Source organism: Athene cunicularia (assembly GCF_003259725.1).
Source record: "Athene cunicularia isolate RWA chromosome 1 unlocalized genomic scaffold, athCun1 chr1_part2, whole genome shotgun sequence".
NCBI lineage: Eukaryota > Metazoa > Chordata > Aves > Strigiformes > Strigidae > Athene > Athene cunicularia.
In genome coordinates, this window is record NW_020799092.1 from 57515297 (window position 1) to 57542101 (window position 26805).

Sequence of the window (26805 nt, forward strand, 5' to 3'; positions counted from 1 at the left end):
GCACTGGTGAGGCTGCACCTCGATTCCTGTGTTCAGTTTTGGGCCCCTCACTACAAAAAGGACATTGAATGACTCGAGCGTGTCCAGAGAAGGGCAACGGAGCTGGTGCAGGGTCTGGAGCACAGGTCGTACGGGGAGCGGCTGAGGGAACTGGGGGTGTTTAGTCTGGAGAAGAGGAGGCTGAGGGGAGACCTCATCGCCCTCTACAGCTACCTGAAAGGAGGGTGCAGAGACCTGGGGATGAGTCTCTTTAACCAAGTAACAAGCGATAGGACAAGAGGGAATGGCCTTAAGTTGCACCAGGGAAGGTTCAGACTGGATATTAGGAAGCATTTCTTTACAGTACACGTTGTTGTGTGTTGGAATGGGCTGCCCAGGGAGGTGGTGGAGGCCCCATCCCTGGAGGTGTTTAAGAGTCGGGTCAACATAGCGCTGAGGGATATGGTGTAGTTGGGAATTGTCAATGTTCAGTTAATAGTTGGACGAGATGATCTTCAAGGTCTTTTCCAGCCTAGATGATTCTGTGATTCTATGAAGCGTTCTGCAGCTTCCATACACTTACACTCCTTGTAGGCTTTCTATGACAGTTGCTCTGTATGGAATCAACACTGGCAGCAGTATTACAAAAAGTAACCATTATTGCAAAGGGAACAACTTCGCCTTTCTTCAAGAACACATAGGAGACTGGCAGGCCCCAGGAGAAGCCTGAATGGCTTTCCCATTCAGAGACTGACACTTCCAAAGCATAAGCAGTGCTGTCTGTGCTGCAAGCCTTGCCATAAGGCAGGAGAGGCTTTACAAGTAGCTGGTGGAAAGAAAACAGCCTCTGTCACTGTCTTTAAGGTTCCCTAGCACAGACTGGCCTTCTGAGGAACCTGCCTTTTGGCAGCTCTGCCCTCTCTCTTCCTAGTGGTAGCACGTGAGGCCTAGGATGGATGTCTGAAAGTCCAGAACAGATTATATGATTTCTGCTCATAGAATCAATTCCACACATATCTAGCAAATAACCCCCCATCAGTGAAGCCATTTCCCCTAAACTTGATTGTTTCCTGGCAACAACTAATATTCATCTTGACTTGTTTACATAGTGAACCTCCCCTGCTTTTGAGGTATCTCTCCTTAGCTCCTGAACAAGAGCCCCATAATAGATTCTTGAAGGAAAAGAGTCTTGAACAGTGCTAAGAGACTGGGACGAGACAAAATGGTTCTTTGGGTGCTCTTCCATAATGCAGAGTTGTGCTGTCCACTGAAGACATACTGCAGCATCTGAAAGCATGCTTCTCAGACCTGTCCTCCTTGCTATACACCCTATATCACTGTTAAAACAGGCAAATGAAGAATGCAGCTCTTCTCAGATCCTCATAACTACTTCAGATATGCTTTTTGTCACTACTGGACTACCTGGACTGTTGGTCATTCTGGTATTACTGAATGCACAATTAAAGGTCTTCAGAGGTTTGTTAGCATTAAAAAAAAAAAAAAAAAGTTAGGTTGCAAAGCAATCTCCAGACAAAGGTGACTTTAGACAACATTTTTACAAGAATAGTGGAAAGACTTCTAATAGAGAACATAACTGGTTTTATAATTTTCACCCTAAGAACAGTAATGACTTGATACCATGATTGCTTTCCTTATGCACTTTGAGTTCAAATAGGTCCTGTCCTCTCCTGGTTTTAAGGCTTTTTTTTTTTTTTAATTCTTTTAAAATAATCATCATACTGTAACAAGCACTTTTAAACAAAGTTTCTATGCATGATCACAGTAGAGCAACTGAATTACCTGCCTCCCTGCATGAGCCTTGCTAACAAGAGAGCTCTCATCTTCCAAAGAACTTCTCAAAAGCATCCTTCACTGTACATACCACTAAAGTCCTCGTTAGCACAGGGTAAGTAGAATTTCTCTTAGTTTGACAAGTCAAGGACTGGACGTTACACCAAAACTAAGTTTTGATTTTCTGACTGGAGCAAATTTCAAGTCCAACCTAACCAAAATAAACCAAATACCTCAATGTTTAAGCACATCTCTGATGTTAACTGCATTGCTACTAACTTATCTCACTTCCAGGTAAGGGTGGGTGGGTACTTTTTTTCTTTTTTTTTTTTTTCCTTCCTCCCTCCCTCTCCCTGGCTTCAGCATTAATAATAAACCTAAATAAACATAAGAAACACTTTCCACAAACACAATTACTCTACAAACCTTTCTGCTGCACTGCACGCGATGAGTTTGCAAAACGACTGGATCAGGAAGAATGTACAAAGCTTTCTGAAATACCCACATTTTTCCTCTTACCTCCTGATAAAGGTCACTGAGATCCTCATGATGTGCCTGCTTAGAGCATCCTGGGAACTCTCTGACACAACAGGAGTCAGGTGGCCAGTCCATCTCTGTCATTTCCAGCCAGTCTGTGAAGTACACCACCCCACAACATTTAAACTGTAAAGGAAGGATTAGCCAAGATCAGCAATATTGATGCTACTTCTTCATAAAAGTAGGTCAATAAAAAACCTAAATAAATTCCTATTACCAACTTTCAAAATATTTAAGTAGGATTAAAATCATCCATAAGAGCTTCCACATATTTTCTTTTGCTGTACTTTGACATAAAAGCAATGTGAAAAATGTAGTGTAGTGAGCAATCTCAGAAACAGCTGATGATATGCCTCTGTCCTTTACATTTCAACTGCTCCCTCAAAGGATGCTTCACAGAAATTGTCCTACCCTGTAATTCTGCTATCCTTACTACAAGGAACTAACGCATGATAATTTCATGTCAAAAGGGTGACTAATGAACAAGTATATGTGTAGCTGAAGACAGTTGTAGGAAAAGATGATTAAGGTCTTACTAGTGAGGACTGTTCCTGTAAGGCTACAACTATGGACACATCTGTTGAAAAACCATATGAGATAAAGCATAGCTTTATCTGAATACAGAAGAAAAAAAAATTTAAAAGTGAGCAAAAAAGTATAGAAATTACAAATGCTGAAAGGAAAAATGAAAATGTAAGGAAGAAGTATCACAGTAAAATAAACACTGCAACAGAACTAGCCATAAAAGTAGGAAGTCTGGCTGCAAAGCAGATGAGCCATAATTGGCTATAAAAATCACCAGGACTAACAGCCTGTCTTCTCCTCTGCAAAGCACACCAAGAGATTTAAAGCCAAATGACCAGCTACCACATTCCTAGCTGCTTTCACATAAAAAAGGGCTGAAGCAGCTACATTAGATTTTCTTCAACATTGGATGGGGACTTGGTATTAACAAAAAAAAGGGTTGATGCAGGAACAATATGTTGCTTTTTTTCTGTCTGGATGTTCATCAGTACCAGTCTGAGTGTTTGTAAGTCATCACCTGGTTCCTTTGACCCATGGGTTTGGGAACATTTGCCTCCGCTGACCCACTTCAGAGCCAGAGTCCTGTATATCACACCACTCCTCAGACACAATCAAGATCAGCACCCAGACCCCATATTGGCACACACTGTGCCTTGACTTCACCAGGCTTCTTACAAATCTCACCTATTCCTTTTTCACCACAGCGTTAATGTCTGTTTTTATCAGTTCATTAGCCAAAATCCACGCAACGCATGACTTCCTAAGGGAAGCTCAGACCTTGGCTCATTGTAACTGCAAAGATCACCTCATTAAACATCCTTTTCTTACTCTCAAACATTTTCTTTCCCCTGCTCACTTCTTTCCTAACCCCAACTGACCCACACCATCTTCCTTAGCATAGTCACAACTCTGGTATTAGTGGGGAAAAATACATTTCTCTTCGAAGTTAAAAGATAGAGAAGAGCGAGCACAAAGGTAATCAGGACTGATTCTCTGGAAACAAAACTGTAATTACATATTTTTTCTCTAGGAAAAAAAACATGTAATGCTGATTGAAGAAGGGCCCCAAACATAGTGTTCATTCAGGCATAAAGCACATACCAGGCTCATGCATCCACCACCTGAGTCATGAGTAGATGGAATAAAATAAAAGTCCTGCAAACTTTCCCCAAATATTTCCTCTGGTTAAAGAAGGAATTTAGAAATCTAACTTGGGAAAGGAACTACTTCTTCCCTGGAAGAGTTAAGGCATAGTTGAACCTTTTTAAATAATATTCATATTAAAACCAGCCATTATGATGACACTGCAACAACCAGGAGGATAAGAGGCAGCTTTTAATTTAATTAACCTGTATGTCTAAACCAAGATACAGTATCAGTTCTGTTCAAGGAAAGAGAGACCATTTGATTATCTCAGGTACAGAACAAATGCAAACACTCTACCTGTGTATGTAGAATTACTGTTTCACAGAGCACTTGCATAGCCAGGGCAGGGAACTGGGGAGGGTGGGGGAATGTTTAGCCTCATGCAGTCCTCACTGTTTCTTTCAGGGTTTATTATAAATACAGACTGACCAATTGCTGCCAGGAAATGTTTAAATAAACAGGAAATCTGTGCAACAATGAGAGATTTAAATGTTTCAACAAGGTCAGCACAATGACAGGCACTTAAAGAGTTCTCTTCCTGCACGTGAGTTATATTTGGAGTTAATGGGTTTTACCTTTGGCAATTTCATGTTTTCATAACATAATACTTCATTCTTTAAAAACATTTGTGAATTTTAGTAGGCTAGAGGGCAAAACTGTGAATACACAAGGAAGCTTTTAGGTTTTGTTTCCTGCCACCTCAGTCAAAAGGAAATAAAATCCCTGATCACTTTCTCAAACCTCAGCCAAAGAGATAGTCTTGGCATCTTTCTGGAAATCCTTTCCTACTCATTTCCAGCTAAACACATATGTTAACCATGACAGCTCCATGAAAGGAAATTAACAGAGCATACAGGAAAGGGAGCAGAGTTTAAATTTTAAAACAGCATATAGAAATGTTCATTTTACTTTACCTGCAGATTTTTAATTTTTATATTTATATATATATATATATATATATCTATCTATATATATATATATCACATTATGAAGTGTTATAATAACCCTAAAAGGTATTGGTGTCCTAACCTTACTGGCAAAGAAGACCGTGTAGCAATTTAACTTATTTTAGTAACATTCTTTTTTTTTGTGTTTTAGTGTCTAGGGCCTACAAAAGCTCAAAAGGTGGGTACCATGTGATGTTAAAAGATATCACCACTACACAGGGTTTCACATAAATGAACTTGCATTTATTTACCTATTCACTTAAAACGAAAACTTTTTCTTTAGGAGATAAATAACATGTATTACTTCAGCACATGAATTAACTGTCTTCTTACCTCCCTCTGGAAGAAATTCCAAGCATGAGTCAACCACTGGTACCTCGGTAGGCCATAATTGGTCATTCTGGCTTTCAGTGTGATCATATCAGACCACTGCACTGGAACCTGGAGAATGAAAGAAAAGTGATTCACACAACACATCAGTTGGCTTGTGGCTCCAAACCTAGAACTTCCATCTATTCTGAGATCTTTCCAGTGCAATGACCAAAATAACTTTGTATGCAAATAAACCAGGAAAACAAGTGTTTCAAATTTTATGATACTAAAGCTTTACAAGCCTGTATTAAAATACCAAAAAAAAGTTATTTGTATCATTTGCTACAAATGAATGTACACTGGGAAAGGAACTGTATTTTGGAGAGATGCAGGGATAGTTGGGCACAATTTGATTACATCATTACCAGATTTTTTTTTACCTGCTATAAAACTTGAACCAAAGCCCATCCAAGCCATCATGGATGGCATCTGTCTGCCCCAGTTAAGGTGTCTCCCTGGTGTCATCCTATTCAACTGAAGGAAACAGGCAGCCATATGGTACAACTCATCTCAAGATAAATATTTCAAACAGAGCAGATTAATCATTCCCTTGAAGTCTCAAATCCACTTCACTGTCTAAAGTGACAAACTTAGATTTAAACATCTAACTTCTAAATATATAAAATTAACTAATTGTACCCTGAGAGTCTTTTCAGTGGCTTTCTGGCTTTGTCTTGAGTCCTGCACACAGGTATCCTGAATGTACTAGATTTCAGTATCTTGCTCAAGAACAGTAACAAGGAAGCATAGACAATGAGGCCCTATGAACTTTTTTTATTCACATATACACACACACACACGGCCTTGTAATCTTTTCTTCTGAAAGGAGGATTCTCAAAGTAAATTTGACTACTCAGAAGTGAGGTGTCAGTGCTCTATACTGTCAGACTATGACTCTCCATTAGTAATTCCTTAAAACCAATAGAAGCAAGTGCTGTGGCACCTGGCATACAATACAGTTAAGAGTTAAGATAGAAAACTAACTTCCATTCAGCATTACAAAATTCAGCATGCCAAACTAAAATAAGGAACTGAAGACTTTGCAGTTGCCCTTCTAGGCACATATACCATTCATGCTGAGTTTTGCCTTGTTCCCAATAGCTTTAATAGTCACAGTGACAGAAATCACAATTGCAGTATCAGCTTTCATTTGGAGGGTGGGGGAGCCCTTCTCCTCTAGATGCTGTGACTTAGCTATCCTATTCAATTTGGAGTGAACACTAAGAGCACTCTGCCAATGGCAATAAATGTTATCTAAGAAAAATATTATCAAGATACTTCCCAAGGAGCCTGGTCTTTGTTATGCTAGATGCTCTACAGAAATATACGGACAATCTCTGCCTGACTGACCCCATAATACAATTAAGAACATTTGATAATGTTTCATTACTGCTGCTAAATTATACTACAATTTTGACACTCTGGTAAAGCTCAAATATCATGAATATGAATATATTAATAATATCCCAGAAATTTCATGCACATTTCAGTTAGCAGAATTTTTATTTCTTAAGCTATAAAGCATTGAACTCAAAATAGTCCACATATTTTTTTATGTTAGCAGTAGATTACTAAAATCACTTAAAACCAGTATCACATAATATTTCTATCACAATTACACTGGTCACTATAATAAAGTAATTTGGTTTTGTACTCAATGCATTTCTCTTTCCACTGCATTGGAAGTTAGCATTCTGCTTTCTTTGGATAATATTTGATATCACTGCAATTAAGCTCATATTTGCTAGACTTTTTTTAAAATCTTATTTGAGTTGAATACAGTCCAAGGTTACACACGTAACACAAGGCGTCCAACTTCTTTATGAAAACAATGGCAAGCAGGGGGAAAAAAAAAAAATCAAGAAGTAAAAGGAAATTAAAAGCAAGTCAAAACAAACTAAACCCCACTGAAAGAAGGCAATTTGAATCCTGGAACTATGGAGGGATATCGGAATCTGTATGCATGACTGCTCAGAGAATGGCAACATGTCACACTTAAGGACGTCAATATATATATCTATTTAATAGCTTCCCGTCATCTCATGCACAGTAGTGCACAATAATACATGATCTTGAGTTGCATCATTTGACAATACACCAACACTTTTCCATAGTGTGTAGACAAACAAAAGCTAGAGATGATGGTTTGATTTTAGCATAATTTCTGTAAAGCTCAGTTTGCCATTGAGATCTGCTTACTCATTTTTATTTTTCTAATGAGTATCAAGGCTTGACCAATGTTAAAGTAAGCCAAGAATCCACACTGGCTTTTCAATCTTGCAGGTGGAATAGATTAGTCATGAGGCACACTCCACACAGAGCTATCATGAGCTGGAAGGAAAACTGTTTATACAAGGGCTCTGACAGAAACTTGTCCACACGCCAAGGAGAGCCCATATTGAATCAGCAGAGGTGGTTATGCCTCAGTGACATTTTTTACAAAATCACCCACAACCCACCTACACTAATGCCAACCAATTCCCTGAAACCCACCAGGGGCTCGTGTGAGTTCATGCTACACAGAAACCAACATAACATCATGGCTATAAGACAGAGTCTTCTTATCTTTATCAAGTAGAACTGTAGAAAGCATGCTCTAGGAAAGTGACTTCTACAGGTATCAAAGAACCACTGAAAAATATCTGTGCTCTTCCAGACTGCAACATTCCCTAAACGTCTCAGCTGCATAAAACCCGAGTTTGGCCCACCCTATCACACTAAGAGCAGCAGCGTTAAAACAAAGGGAATTAAGAGGAGAAATTCAGATGGAAAGAGAAAACAAGAAGTCCCAGTATTTCAGGGGGGAAGAAATAAAAAAATATATAAAGGGAGAAAAGAAAAGAGGCAAAACCAGAAAAGCAGTTGCTGAAGAGTTGGGTTTTTTTCTGTTCTATTTGCATGCTCATGTTCATACACTCTTAACTCCTGAGAGAAACAGGAAGAACCAGAGGAGTGTGGAGTATCTAGCTTTGCTGTGACCCACTGTAGAAGGTGCAGACATGGAGCTCAGCATTGCTTCTTTCGGCAAAGGTGTGCAGGGACAGGTGTGTTTTAGTCTGGAAGGAAGCAGCATCACCAGTGCCTTAACATATGACAAGGCTATGCCAGTTTTTATCAAACAAAACTGTCCCAGGTTTGGGTTTCAGCAGCATACTAGGTAACTGAAATCTTGAGGATCACACTAAAACACACCATAACTTCAGGTTCTCTAACTGAACACTGAAGGCTGAAGAACACATATACCAGCGCTTTGAAGGCTATGTTATTTAAGTTTCCACTGACAAGTTTTATGTGAAAAGATGGATGTTAGTTATAACTGTCATACTTGGCAAAAACCCCCACTGAGGGCCCACAGGATGAAGCATGCCTCTTGTCTGCATTCCCAATTTTAAAATGCATCAATGTAAGCTGACATTTAAAGAAACGGTATAGCCTTAATCACTGTTATCTTAGAACACCCTGACGGGATCTGTACCACAAGAGAATGAATGCTGATGCAAAGTGCTGCCATGTAACTTCAGACTTCAAATCTGTCAGAAAATCCTTTGGTCCCAGTACAGTGTAAATATCAAGAAGGCTCCCTCCCATCCTACTGCAATGTAATTGCTACTCACTGCTGGAAAGACCAGTATGTTGGTCATATCTTAGCAGCTCAGAGAAAATATTTGTCCCTCTATTCATAAAAATGTATCAGACTGATTACAAGATGTAAGGCTACAGGTAGCCAGCAGAATAACACTGCTGCTTAATTTCTGCTTAACACTTACCCATTTTCTTGCATAATAGTTATAAGTCTTCAGTTTGAAAATTAAAGGTTGGTACAGTTATAAAAACTAATCTCTTCACAAATTTAGAGAAGAATGTTTTATAGCTAAGATGTTTTGCTTAAAACTGGCATTTATAGCTTGTGGAGGAGTGTGAAGATTTCATCAGACAGCAAGTCCTCTATTGAAAGAACACACTGTTTGTGTACAACACAGCACACTCAGCTATAGCTCTTTAAAACATGAAGAACTTTGGGGGCAAAATCCCTTTAAATTCTCACATCTCCTCTCTCAAAATACTTATCTTAAGCCTGAAGTTCACACTTCATCCCCAGAAGTTCCATGGATTTCATTCAATGAGAATCTGCCTAAGCAAGAACTAACAAAAAGTCCTTGAATCAGGGGCTGCAGGATTTGGCTCTTAAATACAGAGGGAGTGGGGAAAAACCCAGATAGGACCTTCCAGACAAACTGGAAATTCTCTGTTTAAAAAACAAAAACAAAAACAAAAAACACAGTCACTGGAAATTAGACTGTAGGAATGATGAACAAAGATAAACACTACAGCAATTAGAGAACAGCTAGCTAATGGAAATCTTTGTTTTCTTCTGTTGAAAAAATGCAGCCTCCTTTTCTGACTCACCGTTATTTCCTGCTCATAGGTCCAAACACCACAGGCCAGTTCAACGCAGAATATTACAAGCAAGCTTCCAAAGTACTGCAGAAAACAGAATGGTCTTAGCTACTTCTGATATTCAGGTTAACTTTGAAAAAAAGATTTAGCAATAACAAAGGACATCTTAAAACATTATTAACATTTCACATGACTGAAGACATGGAATCTGAAATACATTTTGTAATCAAAATAGGAAATATTCATGCAACAAACGCTAAAAGTTTAAGTCATGTGACATTCCTTAATAACTCAACACGAAGCATATGAACATTACAATGGGAAAATAAATTCATTTACTTGTTGCCCAAGAGTACAAGCTATCATGACACATTATGGTAAAACAGTTGCAGAGGGAACAAATTTTTTTTTCACCTCAAACATGGAAAAAACCTCTTTTATCAGTTCTATCCATTTAAGCAACATATCTAAATCATGCTAATAGCCAAAAGAGGGAAAAAAGAAACAAAAATAAAAAAGAGAAAATTGACAAGATGGAAACAAACGAGGTTCTCCAAAGATACATTCTTCTCAAGGCGATTTAGATGTCCCAGGTCAGGCACAGATGTACAAGTATTTGTTGCGATGGATTGAAATATCTTTGCTAGTAACAAGACCTAATCCTTGAACTATTTAAAAATAGACAACACATGAATAAATGAAGAAGCTGTACAGGTCTTGGTAATGATGGTTAAGAAAAAATGGTTGCTGCAATTAAAGAGCAGGACTATCTTCTGAATAGCATCAACAAACCCTTTCTGAATTGCAGAATAAAGCTGCATGGAAATTAAGACTGCTTTAACTGGTATTCTCTTACCCCATTTATCTTTTATTTAAAGCAGAAATATAGTCCCATTCATTCTCAACTCTGAACTTTCTTCCATGTCAATGGACTGAGCTCCCTCATGTTCTCAGTAAACAAGATTTAAAGTTACAGTCTTCATGGATTTTATTTGGAAATCAAAGAATATGAAATAGACTAGAACAGAATAAATATATAATTCCATTAGTAGGATACATGCCAAAAGGTTTCTAATTTAGTCATTTCATTCTGGAATCTATTTAGGACACGTATAACAGACAAAATGTGTACTCAGGGTAAGTGATTTTTTTTTTTTCCTATTAAAGGGTCAATAAGCTGCATTGTTTAAAACAGGGAATATAAATCCACAAGTGCTAGGATTTAACAGTCACCTATATAGCACTTTTTCATTCATTCAGTCTGGAACTGAGTAATTCAGATATATTAGCAGCTACCGAAAGGTGTCTTGCCTTAACTTTTACTTGCTGATCAAATCTAACTCCCTGAATTAGGTTTGTAGACGCAAACAGCCAAATTAAAATTGTGCATGTAAAATATTCATGTGAATTTTCAAGAGAAACCTGTACTCACACCCTCCCCCTGCAAAGGTCTGTGCAATATAGATGGTGTTAAAAGAGAAGAGGTCCTGTTTTACTAAGTCTCCACCACATTGCCCTGCTTCTTCATAGTCATTACAGTTGAATAACGCATCACATATCCATACAAATCACCATTGTAAGCACACAGAGAGCTCCAGTACAGGCCTTCAATAAGCAATACATGCATCCTCCAAAGGTCCAAAAGAGGAAAAAAACTTGAGTCGTATCTTGTAAGAACAATGATGCTTTCTCTAGAAAATAAGCTCATGAGCTAGCAGACAATGTATCACTATCACTGCAGTTATGCAAAGGATTCCTTAAAAAAACAAATCTACTCTGCAAAGTATTCATTTTGAAAGGAGGAGAGAATGCCACATGCTTTAGCTCTTTTAATTCATAGAAAAAAATGTTTAAGGACATTATGGCTAATACTGACATTTTTGAGGGATAACAACTAAACATTTCAGTGAAAAGCAAATTTGAGTTCTCAGCTGTCAAAGGGAATTTCAGTGATCTTATACTCTAATTGAATAACAAGCCTGGAACTGCCTGCTATCCCCAAATCTTATACAAAACTTACTGATCAGGTGTACATATGGCATTCTCCAGAAAACTCTTAATTTGCAGTTCCTTGTAAGATTTCATTCATTCCTTCACCAACCTTAACATTTGAAACTTCATCATTTTTGTCAGGATATAGTTAAAAAAGTCTGTGTTGAGACAGAAGAGCTAAAACCAAGATTTTCTCCAGTTACTGAATATAGCCCAGGATAGAAAACTATTTATCCAGATTCACTCATAAACCACTTCTAGATCTGCCAGGAATTGAGCACTCCTGACTAGTGACATCTGGACACATCAGGGCACTGCAGAACCAAGCCTTCTTGTCCTGAGAAAGCACATCTTCTGTCCATAAAACAAAAGACAAGAAAAGACACAAAGAGCTTACACACATGTAAGCACAGGCTAGGAGCTGAGTGACTGCAGGCTCACAAAAGTGGCACACTGGAGCCTCAGTTTCACTCTGCTATTAAAAGGGAGTATTTATACCTCTGTACTGAAACTGTAATGGTTTAAAAAATAAATAATTCTTCTATAATTGGGGGGGGGGGGCGCCACCCTCTAACCATTATTTAAATTTATTACCCCTAATTTCTATCTTCCAAATACATAAATTATTACTGGCTTCAATGCTTATTCCTTGTCCCCAGTTAAATTCCCACAGCAGTCTGAATGCTTAAATGCATCTTCCTGCATTTACACACTCTGCTTTTTGCCAGAAACAGGGACTTGGTTTTGAACCAAAGCTTAATATTTCTTCCTATGAGCTGAGTGGCTACATTTTTTAAAAGAGATTAACTCACTGAGGAGCACTATTGTGCATTGCACTGAAAACTGTGCTAACAGGTCATGGATACCACCTTCTACAGCACGCCTCCCTCAGACCATACTTGGTCATTGCTGAGGTATTTTCTACTGGATTTTGGGGGATTTATTTTTGGCAGGGAGATGGTAGGATAGAGAAAGGCACAAAAGAGCGAACAGATTTGCAAAGATAGCTACAGTTTATCATAAAATTAAAAAAATTCTACAAGCAACCAATGCAAAGCCAGAATCACTTCAAGAACTACAGATCTTTTACATTTCTTCTGTAAGCAATTGCTAATCACATTAATTCTCTCCCTAGTCTATGCAAAGTTGTCAGAGAATTGAAGTGGTGTCTTCATTCTGTTATAAACCTGGCAGAACCAGTTTCAATGAAGGATTTCCTCCAGCAATGTTGTTAAAAAGATAAAACGTTGCTTCCTTGAGAGATGAATGACTGAAATGCTTCCAGAAAACACTCTTCTGAGAGTAACAAATCAATGTATAATATTTCCCAATTTAAAAAATACAAAAATAATGCAGTAGACATTTACTGCTCCTCATTAAGTCATGGATACGCATGTGACCGGGATCCTAAACTTCAGCATCCCCGCAGTGTAAAATGGATGTTGTCAACTAGCGGACGGAAGGACGGACGGAAGGACGGACGGAAGGACGGACGGAAGGACGGACGGAAGGACGCTCAGTAAGGCAGTAGCTTTCCAATCAGAGCATCTCCTCTAATACCTAGAACCTTGCACAAGCACCTGGATGTGTTTTCTGCAGCAATGGATCGGTACGTGTGCAGTTCCATCCTCAGAGCTGCAGCACCGACAGCCTGCGGAGGCTTTAACAACTGTACTTTTCCAGCACATCAGTCCTCAAAGACAGTTGAAAGAACTGGGGACTGTGGAGTTCAGGAGAATGCTTCTCCTTTCTGGTGCAAGAAAGTCAACAAGAAAGAAAACCACTTTCTGAAAGATGTAAAGACAGAGGGATGAAGGAACAAGAAAAGGTATTAAAACTACTCCCTATGTAAATCACCAGACTCTGTTCTGCTGGAATATTCTTCTAGTGGTTCAGGTGTAAAACCTACCACAGATGACACACTCGTCCTGTCCTGAAACCTCCAGTGAAGGAACCACACACACATCACCAGCATGGAAACCCATCACAATGAATACTACCTGCTAGTGCAGAGATACTACCAGATCATACTCATCCATTACAACTTACAATACTCTCCAGAGAGGTCTTGCTCTTGTGCAAGTCATACAGCCACAAGTCCACTTGTACAGAGAATTAATATATAAGACAGAAGGGACAGTGGAATAATGGAACATATTGAATGGAAATCCAATGATGATGACATTCAACCACAGAAGGGAAGTAACCATCAAGAAAATAATCAAAGACAGAAAAAAGAAACCAAAAATGGGTACTAGCACTGAAGTAATAGGCTTTCTAATTCTAATACCTATCTGCATAAAGGCTATCTGAACCTGATGAACCACTAGAAAGCTGCACAGTATTTTCAAATATGCATTAAAAAAAAATCAAAATAATTTGGAACTATTTTTTGAAACATCTGTATGGACTGTCTAAATAGGATCAAAAGTGCTAGTCTGAACAGAATTCCTGCACACCACAGTGGCATCCTATAAGAAGGCACTAGCTCCATATATGCCACTGCTCCATACATGAAATATATATGCTCTGGCATATGCCCAAAATGTCTTCCTATCTCTCCCTCTAAAGCTATAAAACTGAAACTCAAAACTAATTAATCTTAATTATGACCTTTTTTTGCTATATTATTTGTTCTAAGAAACTAAGCAAATGACCACCACCACCAAACACATTTCTTTCTTGATCAACTCAACCATTTAGATAAAACCAAAAATAACTGGCAAATACAAGAACAAAATCACTATTACCAAATCAAAGATATTTTGCATTTGTTTAAAAGTTGTTTGTTCCAACAATTCCCTTTCTGTTCAGAGAGTATTGGTGAATGGCACACACATGAAGTGCCTCTCAACATAAAATCTCTCCCTTGTGGCTTTCTAGCCTGCAGACTACAGGATATTTTTGTGGCAATCATGGGCAACTGTAGGGAAGGATATAAAGCACGAAGCACAATGTTTTACAGGTTTTGCACAGATGTAATACAAAACTCTTACTGTAGTTCTAGAGACTTTTTGTTTATCTTGAATATGACACACAATTCCTGCAATTAATCACTTAATACAATTTGTCTATGCTTTTCAGGCAACAGGTGGAAAGAACTGGGGAAAAATAACCTTCTATTTTTGTTACAAACATGGCAACTAGACAGACAATGGAAAAACTGGGACTTCAGAAAACACAGTACATGAAGAGAGTTTGTAAAAAATTTTGCTCCTCCTCCCACCCCAGTTTCATTTTAAGTGCCCTTCTCCAAAGTATTTCCAAGAACAGAGAATTTTTCAGAGATCTTTTGACAGTGGAAATATTAAATTCTAATTAAATTTAGCAAAGGAAAACTAGAGTTAAAACTCTACTATCCTGTAGTCTTCTTCAGTGCAATAGGCAGGGCAGTGGGAATACCCAGTGCCCTATTATGAGCCACAGTGATAATCCCACTGGCACAGACAGAAAAACCACAAGACTGTCCTCTGAAGGTGCCCTTCCAAACTCTAGTGTAAGCATTATGCCAGAAATGAAGCTAAGAGCAGGAGCCCTCATTAAAATTTGACGATTTAGGGCACTTAGTGACCAATGAGTCACTATGGCCTTCTGGAGCCAAGCAGCCCAGGTAGGTAAAGGTAGCTGTACTACGAAGCCGTGCATGCCCAAGTGTATTCCTGGAGTGATTAACACACGGGTTTTTTTTGCTCTGCCACAGACAGGTTCAGTGATTTTTTGCCAATGACCTACAGAACACCTCATCCGCATTCAGCTACTATAACCTGTAAAATCAGTGGACTGCTAGCCCATGCACAAGGAGAATCAAAAAGACCTGAACACATCTCCAGTCATGCTCTCTTGATCCTAGTTGTACCAAACACGGTATGATCGTTTTGTTGCAGTTTGGAAGTGTGATTTGGAAGCATGATTTATAAACGAGTCTAGGCAACTCCTAAAAACATGAACTGAGACAGGGTTCTGCAGCAACCCAAATTTCATCAGAACTAGAAAGGCACAAGAGTGGCTTAATTCATCTTTTTCCTCCATCAGACCTTTTGGTTTGCATGTTGCATGATACCCCTGTTACTGGCATTAGGACCCTCTTTCATCTGTTCTGACAGCTTCCTAGTTAACTACTGTCATCCTAGAAAACCTGAGGAAGACTTCACAGGCTACTGAACACATCCCTAGAAAACAAATATATCCCATCACACAATGTACTCAAAATACTGACTACTTAAGCCCACTTCCAGAGAGTGAGAAAGCAAGAGAGCACTCTGTATATGAAAGCAAAGGGTAGTGGCAAACATGGGCTAACAACCTGAGTCAGAAGTTGCAACATGGTGAAGTGAGAGCACCGTAGGTGTTGCATCTTTTGGAGAATGTGATTGACAGGACTGTAGAAATCCTTCCCTTTTTGAGGAAGTGTGCCTTTCTTTGAAAGTGTACTTATTAATGAATCATCATTCATGTGCTCTATATTTCATTTAAACATATTTTTTCAAGCTTTACCACTCTCCTCCCAAGCATCTTTCTTTTACCCCAGAAGATATAAAACTTTTTTTTTTTCCCCCCTCTCATACTCAAGAAAACCCACAACCTTTATGTCAGTGCAAATGAAGAGTAGCTGATCAGCAAGTCCAGCCTCCTCAGACTTGCTATCTGGCACTCACACCACTTTCTTGGGCAATATGGTCCATATGCAAGTGAGTCAAGGAAAGCTCTAGCAGGGAAGGGCAGAAGCTGAAGGAAATTCTAAGGGTAAGGCAGCTGCAGAATGAAAGCTTACAGGAATCTTTAAAAGACTGGAGTATATGGTATGTAAAACAAATGCCAGAAGATTTTTAAAGGGTTATGCATAGCAGTTCCCAATGGCTAATAGACTGAGAGCATCAGCCTTGTTCTGAGCCACAAGCCATACAGACATCTGTCTGCACCCTGAGAAACCTCAGATGACCACCACCACTGGAGGATCACCACCGGGAACCAGACTCTTTCTGTGCAAAACCTAGTAAGAAATCCTTCCCCACTCAATAAATTATAAGATTTGTTACAGATTACAAACTAACAAGGTTATTTTAATGACTAATCTATCTTTACTTTTTTAAATGGAGCAAACACTTATTAAATGGAGTCAGACAAGTTGCATGGAAAACTGAAATCCTGTTTATCCACTCCAGCAACACAAACTTTCGTCTGCCCACCCCTTCCACCCTCCCAAGCTCCCTCAGCCTTGTCCCAAAGGGATTAACAGTTCATTTGTCATTCTGATTTAAAATTTGGTTTACTTGCTTGACAATGTAGAAATTTGAGACACACAGTCACAACTCAACAAGAAAATGGGCTGAAACCACTTACATTAGCTACTGAATGTCATCCACTTCTTCAAAATAAATATATTCCACAGCAAAATGATCAAATATCTCTATTATTTTAGATTTGGTTTCCCAGATCACAAAATTTTATCAAAATGTCTTAAAGACTCTGACCTTTGTAAAGTCCAATAGTTGCCACTTTTTCCAAAACTTTCATAACAATTTTCTGAATAAAAAAAAAATTTTGATGGCTATGAACATTTTAATTTTCTAAGGCATGCATCCAAGTGCTTTTGATTGACCCCTCTGCTTTAAAAACTAAACAAAATTATTTATGAATAATTAGAACTGTGTTTACAGCCTCAATTCTTCTGTGAGATATTAATTACCTGTTTTAATTTTTAATTTAACAGTTAATCTCTGCTTATATAAGGAAACAGGTATACTCTGGAAATAAACAAATGCACACTTCAGACAGTTATTAGGATTTATCTGCTCAAGGTTCAATTACCTCAAGTCAATGAACTCCAAGAAATAAGTGTCCTTGCAAGGTCATGGTAAAGTACCGAACAGGACATAGGTAAAGATAGACATCAGACCATAATTTCCTCACAGCTTACAATACTACCTTCCCCCTTCTTCCCCCCTTATTTCATAGGATTTAATATTAAAAAAACTAAAGTCTCCTGTTCTGCACAGACTTTCAAAACACAGCTCCATTCATCTCTCTACTACTACTTTATTTTCTACCAAGGAAATTAAACGCCATAAAAATTCTTCTTTAGTCAAGAAAATCCTTATTCCTTTTAAAATAGACCAATTTTGGTGCTGATACACACAATAACTCTGCCTCAGCTTTGAACATTGAACATTCACCATTTTTTGTGAGGAAGTGCTCTTAGATATAAAACCCAAACTGCAGCCCCTGTGCAGGGATTTTATACAAAGTAAAGTGCCTCTGTGGTTAATTAGTCAAAAGGGCAAGATTGGGGAAGAAAAAGAGATTAATTTCCCTGACAGGACATCTATTCCACACTCAGTTTGTGGCAACAAGAATGCAGTTGAACCACAGTGTCAAGGCATGCCCCACTGATGAGGCGGGGTTGTGTTTCAGACAAGACATGGAGGTTTGGCTGGGCTTTGTGGTTCTGTTTACTTATTTACTCCTTGCTTTCAGGGACTCTGCCACTCCCTATTCCTTTCAGCAGAGGAAAAAAAGCTAGCAAACAAGCAATGAGTAAAGAGGAGCTGGGAAGAACAGAGGAAAAAAGCACTATGGCAGCAAGACCACATATCATCTCAGCAGCTATCTTCTTTTCTCAGTCAAGATGTAGCACCTCTCATTCCCATCCTGCTATCACTCCCAGCTCTCCAGCCAAAAAACCCCCAGTGCTTTGACCCTATTGCCATATCAGTCCCTGTCATTTCAGTAGCTTGCTGGTTCCCACTTTCAGCATTCTGTTTCACCAACCTTTCTATCTTCCCTCTGTTCACCAGAGAGTATTACTCCACAGATCTTTTCAGCTCTGGTGCCATTTCAGTCTCTTCTACTGCACTGGGTATCAATGATTTTCAGGAACTTGGAGGAAGGAAGCAAGATATAACAACACTGCAACAAGTGGGAATGGGTAAAACAGGATTTTGGATCATGGAGCCAGACATGGCGACACCCAGTAAAACCAATACTCAATACACACATCCCCAAGAACAGACAAAGTAGTCATCCTGAACATCTGAGCCTAAAAGTATATCATGCAGTGATAACTATCACACAGAAGTCCAGGCAGCATGTTTTGCACTGAAAACATACTGCAACCATAAAATTACTATTGTCAACAATAGTAATAGTAATTTTACCTTTTAACTTAGCACTGCACTGTTTTCCAAAAGGATGAGCAAGTGGCTCTTCACTACCGCAGCTGTACACAAAAAAACCCCAAACATTTCAATTCACAGCATCATAACCGCACTGCCCAACCTTTCTGTCATAAGTCAAAGGCATTTCCCTGAATAGGGCTGGACAGTTCACTCTGAGGTGCTGGATAACTGCACCAGAGAGTAACATGCTGTCTCTTCTCTGGTACAACACGACTGAGCGTTCAAGGCAGCTGCTAAGCACTGGGATGAAGGAAGCAGATCATGACTGTCACCATAGCAAACATCTGGATTCAAGCCAAGCATTTGCAGACCTGGACACTCCCACCAGCTCAATTCCTGTCATGCTCCTCTACCCCAACGCTCTTCCGTCCATGCTGCCCATACATAGCTGCTCTTGCTTGTGGTTTGTTCAGCAAGCAGCACCCTTCATCTCTAAATGCCTCCTAATAACCCCATAAGGCTAGGCAATTTGTATTTCTCAACTGTAAGCTCCCCTTCCTTAAGGAAATTAGGCATTGTTTCAAAGCACTTGCCTTTGAAAGTCTTTCAAGTACATGCATGGTGCTGTACAATTATGTTGGAGAAGCCAAGGTCAACAAAACGCACCTCATGCTTAGGCAGAGAGGTTGGCACTAGACCACAGGGCCATGGCAGTCCGCTCCACTGCACTGGGAGCCTGACAGAACGCACAACCTCCTGCAAAGCCAAGCTTTGATCTGTGATGACACTGTGGCATCACCAACACTGATTTCAAAGTCTTACAATTTGTTTGAACCTTAAAAATCCTGATCTGAACAGGAAAGAAGCTTACCCTCTATCCCATTTCAAGGAAAAAAGACGTCTAATAATGATTGGTACAGGCATCTCCAAGCAGTTCACCTTTGAACTGGAAGTTAGAAATACAGAAATAAAAACTAGTCCTGTACTTATTTTCATGAGAAAGTTGTTCACATCTGAAACTACTGGGATATAATAAAAAAATGGTGAACTTTAAGTCTATTTTCTCTTACAAGTGGAATGTCAAACAAGCAGCACTTCAAAACACAAGCTAAATGTTTATAACCCCTTACTTACCCACCAGCTATATGAATTTTAGTTTTAGCACAGTACTGGCTCTTTAAGAAACTTGTACTACAGTATTATAAACCCACTTAAGACTGTCTTTCAACAAGACAGGCCAACCTGTCTTGTGAATCTGTTTTCATCCTGCTCACACCACATTCATAAATGAGCTGCTGATAAAAGGCACAAAATACAAGAACTCAGTCTCTGTCCTGTCTAATTCTAAGCTGCATGGATTTACACCAAGTATGTCTGTCTGTTATTTCTTCCCTTTCAATGCCTCATAGTTAAATAATGAAGAATTACTTCTCTTTGGCAAATAACAATTCCAGTGCCAAATATTAGTACAAGGTATTGGAACAGCTGTGGCTGTGATAAGAGTCCACATGGGTCAGAAAAAGACATCCTTTATTATTACAGAACAAATAACCTGTATTATGTACTACTGCAGAAATACATGCTGCCACACACACAAAAAAAAAAAGACAAAAAAATAATCACCACTAAACGCTCACGCTAATTCATGCCAACTGTATCCGCCAGTACTGTAGAATAGTTGGTGCTGTAGTACCGTTGAGCAGCTAACATTTCACACAGAGTCAGAGTGCCTTCCAGGAAGACATTAGCAGTTATGATATCTTGCAACATAACAGACACCCAGATTTAATCAGCCTATCACTTCTGCATCCACATGGACTGAAATGGGTGTACGGTATAGAAGAATCTGCCCCAAATGGCGATACAGTCAATAGTTTCCTGTCATTCTTCAGGTGGACTTCACAGAAACCAGTTCCACCAACACTGAATTTAGCTGGGTGAGAACTACCTACATGAAACAGCCACATTCATGTTAGGTTTGTCACATGTCTAGTTCACCTTTTCAACCAAAACATTATCATTTAATTATTTTCTCTTTATTTGCCTGCTTTTAAAGAGATCAGTTCAGTTTAATGATGGGTTGTCTGGTTGTGTTTCAACTCAACAGACAATTTAGTCTGCCAAGTTCCAATTTATAACCAGGTTCTTCCATAACTGAATTAACAAGCTTTTTGACCACACAGCAACAGTGTCTAACAACATTTAGGAATATTTATTTCTCTGCCAACTTTATGATAAAAATCAGTAAAAGGATTTGCCCTATTGACCATCAAATATTTTTAACAGTTTTTCCCTTTGTGATAACATATGCAGACAAATTTGAATCCTGTGCTGTTTTGAATGCTGTAATTACAGAAAACTCATAGTTACAAATGCCAGGATTTGCAATGAAAACTCTAGCCAGGAAAATATTTTCTAGTGGGATTTTCATGAAGCTCTTCTTGTCAAGCAAGAGAGTTTACTCTTGTAATAAAACAAGAACTTGGGAAAAAAAAAATCACATCTCTTTAGGTTATTATTCTTAGAGGATATATGTATGTGTGGAGTTTGTTTTGATTCTTTTTTTCTTTTTCAGTTAGGCTACATGCACAACAGACTTCAAAACCAATCCAAAATGTACAGAGCCTCAGAAGAGAAGAGGTCAAGGATGGTTCTGGATTTGAAAAACAATAATTTAAAGAATCTCATTTGAAAAACTGTAAGAAGCACCATAAAACCTAGACTCTAGTTTCTCACCTTTGGACTTTTTATACATTCAGGTCAGTGACTTGGAGGATTCTAAATCTTCCAGTTAGGCTGGCATCACAGCCACTTCTACATGACAACATTGGTCTTTCAAAACACACAACAAAGTTATATTATAGACACTTAAGGTACACATGGGCTCTTTATACCAACTAGACTTCAGGACTACATATTCTTGGGGCAGTTAAAATCAAGTACCTTTAAAATGCCAGTTCTACAAATAATTCAGAGCATGCACCTCGGAAGACTGAGGTATTATATTTCCTTATTATTAAGCTGAGTAAACATTAGTTCTATTTATATTTATGCCTCATGTGAAGCTGGGAAGGTTTCAAGAATTTAATTGCAAGATAAAATTTCAAAAACAAATTAAAATAATTATGTATTCAGATGTATTAAAAATATCTAACAGCATAATATATATACTTTATGGTCCTTATGCTTTATTAGATTTTCAAAAAAATCCAGTTCAATAAACAACATTAGCACTAGAAATTAGCATGCTGCCAGGAACGTCAAGATTTGTATCCAAATATCTCTGCATGTCATCATTATGGCTGTTCATGTATTTCAAAAAGAAGATTAAAAGCATGATTGAAGAGGTTTTTAATGTTTTACATGAAGGTTCTTTTCTTTTAGTTCATCTGGTTGTACAAAAGCTCATTTTGTTGATCCATCACTTTTCTGATTAGTCTGATGAATGAAGCATTGACTTACGTCTGCATGCTTCTGTGGAATAACACGATTGCATTCATTTAACAATTAATCAAAGACAATGACATACTTAGGAAGATATCATTCAGTTTTGCTTATCAGTTTGCTTAGCAACAAGCAAATTCTCAGGCTCCTGAAAATGAAATATTGCAACATAAAATGATAAAAATGTTTTGCTTTGATTTAGTATAATTTGACTGCCTAAACACACTTTAAATTAATTTATTTCCAGATGGCATTAAAAACTATAAACGATGTCTTTTTTCACTGGCATTTTAAATAAACTGAAGGCCAAAACCAGTTTTAACTTAATTTTCTTTGAATTAGTTCAGACATTTTTAAAGGCTTATACCAAAAATGGTAAGATTTTTTCCAGATACTATGTAGCATTGGTCTACATCATTTAGTTACTTTTGCATTTTAATAATTTTTAATTCACATTAAAAGCTATCACCATTATAAAAAACACTTTATGAAAGTAATCTTATAACCTTACCTCAAAAACTAAGGGTTAATAAATTCACTATCTTTTAATATTTTCACTATTTATATAAAACAAAAAAATATGCAAAGTCCTTTTAAGCTATGTAAGAAAGATTACTAGATAAATAATTATATGGTAATTACATTGATTTTTTTTTTTTTTTAATGCAAGTGCTCTTAACTAAGTAATATCTTAGAACTTGTTCCCATTACTTTAATATTGCAAGGTTAAGATCTAGAAATAAAAAAATGCATGATTATTACTATAAAGTACTCAGATTTAAATGAGAGTTTTTCCTAACTATATAGGTTTGAAACAACAATATTCATATTCTATTCAGGTTTAACAAAATATCCAAAAGGATAAACAGCATTTATCCTCTTCCAGCTGAGGAACACTTCTGCTGCAGACCTTCAACTGGAAATCTCAAATAAAGCTTACTCCAACCCTCTCTAATAAAACAAAGACACTTTAATACAAAACTTCAGTACAGTTTCTCAACTGTTTTAGCTGCAGTTAGGATATTTCCTATCAGAGAAAAGCAAAGGTTGCATAAATCTCAGCCAACCTCTCACTCCTTTTTTTGTTCATTCTGTGCAAAATTTGTGATGTCCAGGTATCACATACTTAAACCCACACAGATCCACAAGAAAAGTGAAAGCATATGCACGTTGGGAAAACTCAACACACACTGCAGTGAAAAAGCAGAAGGAGCCCAACTCTATTTGTGTAAGACTCCTGGATATTTTCAAGGGCTAAAGGATTTTTACCTGTCCACTTTCTCCTACTGCAATCATGGTTAGTCAAATCTGATACACCTTTCACATCCACGGCTCCTAATCTCTCAGGCTTACAGACTGCTTGGAATCCTTATTCTCCTCACGTTGAAAGACAATGCCCAACTCTGCAAAGGGTTACCAGCTAGACTTCTAAGAAGCTGTCCTGCAGACAAAACAACCTGGCCAGCAGACAAACACTATACAGCTGCTCAACCCACCCTCCCCTGCCCCTATGAACGGGGGAGAAAACTGAAAGAGTAAGGATAAGGACTCTCATAGATCAAGATAAAAACAATTCAATATTTGAAATCAAACAGAAATTGAACTAATAATGATAATAATAGTAGTAGTAATAGAATATACAAATGAGTGATGCACAATGTGACTGCTCACCACATGCCAACCAATGCACAGCCCACTCCCGGCCAGTGATCTCGGAAGGAAGAACCCAAAACCTCAATCCCAGAAGAGAGATGGCACCAATTGCTTGGCCAACCTTAATCTATATACTGAACATAACGTTACATGACATGGAATATTCCATTTGCCAGTTTGGGTCCACTGCTTTGGTTCTCCTCCCTCCCAGCTTCTTGCGCACCTGCACACTAGCAGGACAAAGGAAGCTGAAAAATCCTTGATTTCTTAGCAACAACTAAAAACATCAGTGTATTATCAACATTCTTCTCATAGCAAATCCCATACTGAACCTAAAACACAGCACTGTTCTAGCTGCTAAGAAGGAAAATTAGCCCTATCTCAGCCAAAACCAGGACAGAAGTATATGGGTACATGGCACTCTTTGATCTCAGTGTTGCCAGTGGTCTAAGTATTCTTTAACTCTAAACCTTTAGAATTTGTGCAAGTTAGATGGGCTTTTTGGTTTTGGGGTGGGGTTTTTTGGTTAGTTAGTTTTTTTGTATTGTTGTCAAAATCACTGACTTCCAAATGAAGAAAAAGGCATTTAGCTTCCTTAACAGACAAATTCTCATCACATTTAAATTGCACATCAAGCCTTGTGCAGGAGAGGCTATGGCTTTTCAGCTGCTGTTGGCTCAGTTACGTAGCCTCCAAAAAAAGGAAAAATACTTGGAATTTATTTTTAAATTTGCTCACAATCAAATGCAACTGCAAAATTCCACAGCCATACAAGAGAAGGCAAAGCTTCTAAATACCCTCAGAATTAACTTTCATCAGCTACAATTGCTGTTACTTTATGCACACAATCAACTGTGGGGATAAAGCAAAGTCTAGGTTATTTAGCTACTGCACAGCCAAGAGTCAGAAGGGTAGCATAAGGGTTTATTTCAGAGCACTCAGACTCACATTACTATAATTATTAGTACTTAAGAGTTTGAGTTGTTTTTCTCTTCAGCAACTCCTAAATAAAGCGGATCTTTGCAAATGAACAGTTTGTCTTTCAGTCACAGCATAATGCAGTCAAGGCAGTAAAGTCTTTCCTACTGCGTGTTTTGCAATTACAATTCCTCACTGATATAACTCAACAATGTAATAAAAAATAATCAGTATTTATCTAGTGCTTGTGGATCAAAACGTTCTTACACTGTTGAAATGAAGCAGAAGTTAGCTAGTTTTAGAGGTTATGAAACGTACCCAGACAAGGAGCAACAGATTTCTTTTCACTGTTCCACAGTAGCCCAGCATTCCAACTATGATGAGGAAACAGCAGACTGCAATCATGACCGGGTGGACCACAGGAAAGTAAGTCAAAATGATAGCCTCCTCCACCCTAAAACCAATCAGAACCATAATCAAAAAAAGGACAATCATACAAAAATTATACAGAAGAAAAACATAATACAGCCATTAAAATGAAAACGGTGGATTAGCAGATGAGTTTTTTCCAGTGTCTTACACAGAAATCTCTTCTAAATGCTCTTAAAGTCAAATTCTGCATTCAGGTACCAGAAAGTAATGCATCATCCAAAATCTCTTTGGAGCAAAGGCAATCTTCCTGTCCTGTACAGTAAGTAGCACAATGAGGCCCTGTTCCATCACTAGGGCTCATACACACTGCTGTAATAAAACTAACAGCATTCCTAAATCTCTGGACTGATTAAAGTATTCAAAACTAAACAGTAATATAATATGGCTACATGTTGGCAAAGGGCCAAAAACTGATCCCTGTTAGAAGAAAAAGGCACAGGAATAAAACAAGATTGAATTTATATCTTTCCCCTTTCTCTAATTTCAACCAATGACAGAAATAGTGGCAAAAATACACCTTTCAACAAAACAGTAATTAGCTCAACTGAAGGCTTCTTATTTCCAAAAGTGCTAATTAGGAAACCTGCCATACAGAGTGAACAACATATACTGCAATCAATCACCCACACAGATTAATAGGTTTAAAGAAAGCTTTACCTCGTTTCCGCAGTTAAAGTGAGAACATTATTCAGGTAATCTCTCATCCAGGCAGAAACACCTAATATGCTGATGGACATCAACTAAAAAGAAAAGGTGAAGTTACTTATCATGCATTTAAAAAAAAAATGTGCAAGATCATTCATAATTTAAGAAGATCAATCTTTCATGCACTCATTTATCTGAACAGCATACTGTCCCCAGAACCGTATTTCTATATGCTTAGAGCTGGTTTGTTGCCCAAGCATTTATGAAGCCAGTGTCAATAATCTTCTCTTTGTGTATGCAATTAATGCCTGGCATATCTTCTCTTCCACCAGTGATGCCATTGATGGCTCAAGTCCCATCACTGCACAACGTAACACAGAAGCAACAGAGAGTTTATGCTGCTAAAATCAACGACTCTTTCAGGGTTCATATACAATGTCCACCAGTCTGTATGAAACCATGAGGCCGTCCTCAGGTACACAGTCACTGAAGAATTATCTGATGCCCTAAACGGGATACAACAGTACTGATACACCAACACAAAGGAGGGAGGGATTTATCTTGGAGTTAAATTTAGAAGAATACAATTCTCTTGCTCATTCAGATAGTCACCACCTCAGCAGACCTGAATTTCTGTCACCTGACACCATCATGCACTCCAGCACACGTGGGACCTACCAACAGAAGCTGTGGCCTCTAATTTTCTTGAGAAGCCAAATCCAAACGATGTGATGAGAACATACATACCACATGGTGGTGACAGGTCTCCTGCTGCTGTAGCACAGGTACTGCTAGAGAAAAAGGCACTCTTCACAGCACTTATCAATGCATTTTGCACTGGGCTAGGTAAGTCAGTATGCCCTTCCTCCAGGAGGAGGACTCACATAACAGCTGCAGCCATCCCTACCTTT

At 38.3% G+C, this 26805-nt stretch overlaps 1 protein-coding gene across 2 annotated transcripts in view; it reads right to left on the reverse strand.

Moving 5' to 3' along the window:
• Window positions 1–26602, reverse strand: part of TSPAN12 (tetraspanin 12) — a 32548-nt gene extending 5946 nt beyond the window's left edge. The window contains exons 1-5 of one of the 2 annotated variants that reach the window (XM_026868460.1): window positions 25907–26575; window positions 25136–25271; window positions 9705–9779; window positions 5259–5366; window positions 2290–2433 (exon numbers count right to left, since the gene is read on the reverse strand). In XM_026868460.1, coding sequence (XP_026724261.1) covers window positions 2290–2433; window positions 5259–5366; window positions 9705–9779; window positions 25136–25271; window positions 25907–25986 — 543 coding nt within the window. In that variant the 5' untranslated portion in view covers window positions 25987–26575. Of the gene's footprint in view, window positions 1–2289; window positions 2434–5258; window positions 5367–9704; window positions 9780–25135; window positions 25272–25906 lie in introns of both variants that reach the window. The other variant, XM_026868461.1, reaches the window with a different exon arrangement.
• Window positions 26603–26805: the final 203 nt, after the last annotated feature.